This window comes from Cervus canadensis, chromosome 18 (genome assembly GCF_019320065.1).
Source record: "Cervus canadensis isolate Bull #8, Minnesota chromosome 18, ASM1932006v1, whole genome shotgun sequence".
In the NCBI taxonomy this organism is placed as follows: domain Eukaryota; kingdom Metazoa; phylum Chordata; class Mammalia; order Artiodactyla; family Cervidae; genus Cervus; species Cervus canadensis.
In genome coordinates, this window is record NC_057403.1 from 18,565,326 (window position 1) to 18,571,628 (window position 6,303).

General features: G+C 42.8%; 1 protein-coding gene across 1 annotated transcript; it reads left to right on the forward strand.

Annotated features, from left to right (window-relative positions):
* The first annotated feature begins 1,329 nt into the window (after positions 1 to 1,329).
* Positions 1,330 to 1,866, forward strand: LOC122421212 (actin-related protein 2/3 complex subunit 3-like). The gene has a single exon (XM_043437083.1). The coding sequence runs from the start codon at positions 1,330 to 1,332 to the stop codon at positions 1,864 to 1,866; it is 537 nt and encodes a 178-aa protein (XP_043293018.1).
* The last annotated feature ends 4,437 nt before the right edge of the window (positions 1,867 to 6,303 follow it).

Sequence of the window (6,303 nt, forward strand, 5' to 3'; positions counted from 1 at the left end):
GAGGTGCAAACCGGGACTAAGAACTGCATCCCTGTAATTTTCTGCCATGTATAAATCATCATTCCCTCTCTCGCTCTTTCTCCCCAGCCCTCCCTTTTTCTTCCTTTTAGGAGATGTGTCCCTCCCCTCAAAATGATATATTGAAGTCTTGAAGTCATAATCCCCAGTCGCTCAGAATGTGAACTTATTTGGAAACAGTGGTTGCAGACAGAATCAGTTGAGATGAAGTCTTAACTGGAGTAGAACGGACTCCGAATCCCATGTGACTGGTGTCCTGGAAGAAGACAGTCACGTGCACCAAGACCAAGGCACACGTGACAGAGGGAGAAAGGGGAGTTGTGCAGCTGTAAGCCAAAGAAAGCCAAGGCTTGTCAGCAGACTTCCCTGGTGGTCCGGTGGTTAAGAGTCTGCCTCCCAATGCAGGGGCTGCAGGTTCAGTCCTTGGTTGGGGAACTAAGATCCACTGGCCGGCAGCGTGCATGTTAAGTCATGTCAGTCATGTCTGACTCTTTGTGACTCTTTGGACTGTAGCCCACCAAGCTCCTCTGTCCATGGGGTTCTCCAGGCAGGAATCCTGGAGGGGGTTGCCATGTTCTCCTCCAGGGGATCTTCCCGATCCAGAATTTGAACTGATGTTACCGCAACTAGAGAAGCCCTGGAGCGCCCCAGCTCGAGAAATCTGATGCGCCTTGACAAAGACTCAGTGCAGCCTAAATAAATAATAAAATAAAAATATATAAATTAAAAAATCACCAAAAGCTCGAAAGAGGTAAGGAGGCAAGAATGACTTCCCCTAGAAGTTGCGGAAGCATGACCCTATCGATTTCAGACTTTCGGTCTCAGAAAAGTGAATGAATATATTTCTGTTGTTTTACGCTATCCTGATTGTGGCATTTTGATATGGCAGCCCTAGGAAACTGACACACTCCATTCCCCATCCTTTTCTCTGTATATAGTATTTTTTTTTTCAGAACCTTTTGAGAATAAGTTGCATACATCATGCTTCTTTACCTCTCAATATGTCAGTGTTCCTTCCCTAAAACTAAGAGGGACTTTTTCTCACACAACCATGGGAGTTATCAAAAATCAGGAAATTCAGGACTTCCCTGGTGGTCCGGTGGTTAAGATTTCACACTCCCAGTGCAGGGGCTACAAGTTCCATCCTTGGTCCGGGCGCTAAGATCTCACATGCCACTCGGCAGAGACTAAAAATAAAAATAAATGAAATAGAGTAAAACCTAAATTAAAAACTATTTTTTTGACCAGAGCGGAACCACCAAGCTCTAACCAGATTCTCTTCATCGGGGTTGAGACCCGGGAGCTTCCAAGATGCCAGCTTACCACTCTTCCCTCATGGACCCTGACACCAAACTCATTGGAAACAGGGCACTGTTGCCCATCAGAAGTCACTTCATAGGACCTGCCCCTAGAGACACAAAAGAGGCAGATATTGTGGATGAAGCTATTTATTACTTTAAGGCCAATGTCTTCTTCAAAAACTATGAAATTAAGAATGAAGCCGATAGGACCTTGATATATATAACTCTCTACATTTCTGAGTGTCTAAAGAAACTCCAAAAGTGCAATTCTAAAAGCCAAGGCGAGAAAGAAATGTATACACTGGGAATCATTAATTTTCCCATTCCGGGGGAGCCTGGTTTTCCACTTAATACCATTTACGCTAAACCTGCAAACAAACAGGAAAATGCAGTGATGAAGGCCTACTTACAAGAGCTGAGGCAAGAGACTGGACTGAGATTTTGTGAGAAAGTTTTTGACTCTCAGAATGATAAACCCAGCAAGTGGTGGACTTGCTTTGTGAAGGGACAATTCATGAACAAGAGTCTTTCAGGACCTGGACAATAAGGACAGCCTTGGGCAGGCACTGTCTCCATAGCTATGGGCAGCATTTACAGAAAAATGTACACAGTTCTTTGCCTTTATTTCCTAAAGTTTTAAAGCTTTATACAGAGGAGAGAAGAGCATGTGTCTTTACTTGAAGAGCTCTCTATCAAGAATTTGGGGTGGGATGGGTGGGGGAGAATGAGTTGTTGACTGGTGATTTGAAATGTCTGCAGTATTAAGCTAGTGCTTAATAAATAATGATAAAGAAAAAAATTACTTTTTAAAAATTCAGGAAGTTCAACATTAGCACCACATGCTTATCCAATCCAAAGTCCATATTCAGTCTCGTCAATCGCCCTAGTCATATCCTTTCCAGAAACTGTATTTTTCCAGCCTGAGATGGCATGAGAGACCGGAAGTTGGACTCAGCCGTCTCTTTCTGAGCTCCTTCACTCTGGAGCCCTTCCCATCTTTCCTGGATGTTTGTGACCCTGACACTTTGAAGAGAGCAGGCCTCTTTTGTGCAATGACCCTGCGTGTGGGTTTGTCTGGTGTCTCCTGGGGATCAGATGTGTTTTTGGCAGGAATTCCCCGGAAGTGATTCCCTGGGTGTGTCCTCCTTGCTCTGTCATTGCAAGGGCACCTGATTTCAGTATATTCTACCACTGGGGATGTTCGCTTTGATTACTGGATTAAAGTGGAATCTGCTAGGTTGCTCTGGCATGAATCATTACTTTTCTCTTTGTAACTGCCCCCTTAGCTTTAAACGCACACACCTTGCTTTATTATGTAAGCAGTACATCTTGAGGATTTCAGTACATTGTTTCCTAGAAAGGGAATCTAGCCATACCAGCAAAGAGAACTCTTTCCCGCTTTTTTTTTTCATGTGTGTGGCTCCCATTATATGGATGTACCATGATTTGCTAAACAGTCTATGAATGGATGGTGGTGGTGGTTTAGTCTCTAAGTCAACTCTTGCGACTCCAAGAACTGTAGCCCACCAGGCTTCTCTGTCCATGGAATTCTCCAGGCAAGAATACGGGAGTGGGTTGCCATGCCCTTCTCCAGGAGATCTTCCCAACCCAGGGGTGGAACCTGGGTCTTCTGCATTGCAAACAGATTTTTTTTTTTACCGACTAAGCCACCAGGGAAGCCCTTGTAAATGGATATTTGGGCTAGTTCCAGTCTTTTGCTACTCCTTTCTTTGTTCTTCAGATACACACTCTTGGGGTTCTCCTGCCCCTTCCCTTCTGGCACAATCCTTAATCCTTCCTCTTAATTTCTCCCCTTCTGCCTGACATTGATCCACTATTTTCTCTCCTTTCTCCACGCTCTCTCTCTAGATGATCTCACCCTGCTTCTCAGCTTAAAATTCCTCCCATGTGCCAATGACTTCTAAATTTATATCCCCGCCCCATCTCCTCCCTCCACTCCAGGCTTGTATGTCTAACTCTGTTTGGATGTCTGCGAGGCATATCAAATTTAAGAACCCACCCAAAAGGAATTCCTGACCTCATAGCTCATTTCTCCCCAGAGTTTCCCCATCGTAGTGAATAGACCCACCAACATTCTAAACATTTGAGCCAAAGATAGTTATTCAAATTTTTTTAAATTGAGGTACGATTCATGTAATATAAAGTTAACCATTTTTAAGCAGGAATAAAGTGTGGAAGTGTTAGTTGCTCAGTCGTGTCCGACTCTTTGCAACCCCATGGACTGTAGTCCACCAGGCTACTCTGTCCATGGGATTCTCCAGGCAAGAATAGTGGAGTGGGTTGCCATGCCCTTCTCCAGGGGATCTTCCCGACCCAGAGATTGAACCTGGGTCTCCTGCGTTGCAGGCGAATACTTTATCATCTGAGCCACCAGAGAAGCCCTATCACTTTCATTACTTGTATTTATTTTTATTTATTTATTTATTATATTTATTACATATATTACTTGTATTTATTTTTAAAATACTTTTAATTATTTATTTATTTTTTTGCTGCGCTGAGTCTTCGTTGCTTCTAGGACTTCTCTCTAGTTGCAGCAAGCAGGGACTGTTCTTCATGTCGTGTGTGGGTTTCTCATTGCAGTTGCTGCTCTTGTTGCAGAGCAAGGGCGTTAGGGCTTCAGTAATCATGGTTCTGGGCTCCAGAGCACAGGCTTAGTGGTTGTGGACAAGGGCTTCGTTGCTTTGGGGCATGTGGCATCCTCCTGGACCAGGGAGCAAACCTGCCTCTCCTGCACTGGCAGAGGACTCTTCACCACTGAGCTACTAGGGAAGCCTTAAAAGTAACCATTTTAAAGTGTACATGAGTGGCATTTAGTACCGTCACAATGCTGTGCAAACATCACCTCTATCGAGTCCAAGAATTGTCATCACCCCCAAAGGAAATCTGATGCTGATTAAGCAGTCACTCCTCATTCCCCCTCCCTCAATCCCTGGCACCTGTTAATCAATTTTATATCTCTACAGCTTTACTTATTTACTTATCTCTTACTTTATTTATTTATCTCTACCTTTACTTATTTTGGAGATTTTTTTTTTTTTTTTTTTTTTTTTTTTTTTACTGCACGGCATGCAGGATCTTCTCTGACCAAGAACTGAACCCATGACCCCACATTGGGAGCACAGAGTCTTAACCACTGGACCACCACGGAAGTCCTGGAGATTTTATATAAATGGAATCATACACATGTGGTGTTTTGTGTGTGGCTTCTTTGACTTAGCATACTGTCTTCAAGGTTTATCGATGTTAAAGCATGTATACAATTCCATTCCTTCCTTTGGCTGAATAATATTCCGTTTTATGGCTATACCATACAACATTGTAAATAAACTATATTTCAATTTTGTTTTAAGTGGTTGAAAAAATTAAATGACAGATGCAGGGCTTAGAATGTTGTCTGGCATGGCGCATACCCTATGTAAGTGACGGCAATGATGCCTTTTAAAAACAATATTGTTAAAAAAAATAAAAACAACATTGTTGTTGTGGTTATTATATGTGTCCTTCAAGATCCCTTCCAGTGTCACCTCCTCCAGGAAGCCTTCCTGGGTGAGTCCAGATAGGATCAGTTGCTCAGATTTCCCCAGAATATTTTATTTAGTTCTTTCTTTAAACCTCAGCAAAACATGTCCCAATTATTATACTCTGTATTCTACACCCCACACCAAGGATCAGAATATTATATTCATGATAATTATAGTATTTCTCTCCTTGGCTGTAAACAGGCTGGCCTGGCCAGTCATAACCACTGGATTAAGCTCCTAAAAGCAGAGCTTGTTTGATTCACTCAAGTATGCCCAACACGTCGCCTGGAGACGGGAACAGGGAGACTTCTCAGGCAATATTGGTGGATCCAATAAATGAACCATTCTGTCCCCTCCCTCTCAACTTGGAATGTGCGTAAACCCAGAGATATGCAATGGTGCCCCAAGGATTCATAAACTCATGGCAAACAAAGTTTTTTGCAAGGAGTTTATTAGAAGTATCTTTGTTACAAGTCTCTTTTCCCCCCAGTTTTATTGAAAAATAATTGACATACATCATTGTGTAAGTTCTGGACTTCCCTTGTGACTCAGATGGTAAAGAATCTGCCTGCAATTAGGAGACCTTGGTTTGATCCCTGGGTCGGGAAGATCCTCTGGAGGAGGGCATGGCAACCCACTCCAGTATTCTTGCCTAGAGAATTCCATGGACAGAGGAGCCTGGTGGCCTACAGTCCATGGGGTCACAAACAGTTGGACACGACTGAGCGACTAACACACACTGAATAAGTTGAAGGTGTATTGTGAAATATTTACCTGTATTGTGAAATGATTACCACAGTAATTTCAGCCAATATCCACCTCTTCTCAATAAAAAGAAAAGAAGGAAAAGAAAAAGGAAAAAAAAAATTTCTCTCCTTGTGTTGAGAACTCTTAGAATTCTTTTTTAAAAAAATTATTTATTTATTTGGCAGCACTGAGTCTTAGTTGGGGCAGGCAGGATCTTCGTTGCAAATGAAAGATCTTCACTGTGACATGCAGGATCTTTTTAGTTGAACACACCTGTTCCTGGACTTCCTGGTGGTCCAGTGGGCCTGTGGTTAAGACTCCGTGTTCCCATGGCAGAGAGCACAGGTTCAATCCCATTTGGGATGGCACATGCCACTGTGGCCCAGGAGGGAAAAAGAAAAAAAAGGTATTTTTGTTCTTCTTGATTCATGTTTTGTACAAGGAAAAGTAACAGCCCACATTCTTCCACCCAACTTTCCATTTATCTATTTATTTATATCCACACAGATTCATGGATCCTTGTTTTATTCAAGGGGCTATGATCTGTTGCCCTCATTTCTAACGCTGATGCTCAAAACGTCCAGATTTGACCCGTGGGAGCCCTTCAAGCTGGCTCTGTGCCCTTCCACCTGTTCTCATCATTTTTTTAGTATTTCCTTACTTTCTGACCCCCAAAATGTTCCAAAATCATC

Bases quoted from the DNA above. Each gene is read 5' to 3' on its own strand.
- LOC122421212 (XM_043437083.1), top strand. From the start codon at position 1,330: ATGCCAGCTTACCACTCTTCCCTCATGGACCCTGACACCAAACTCATT.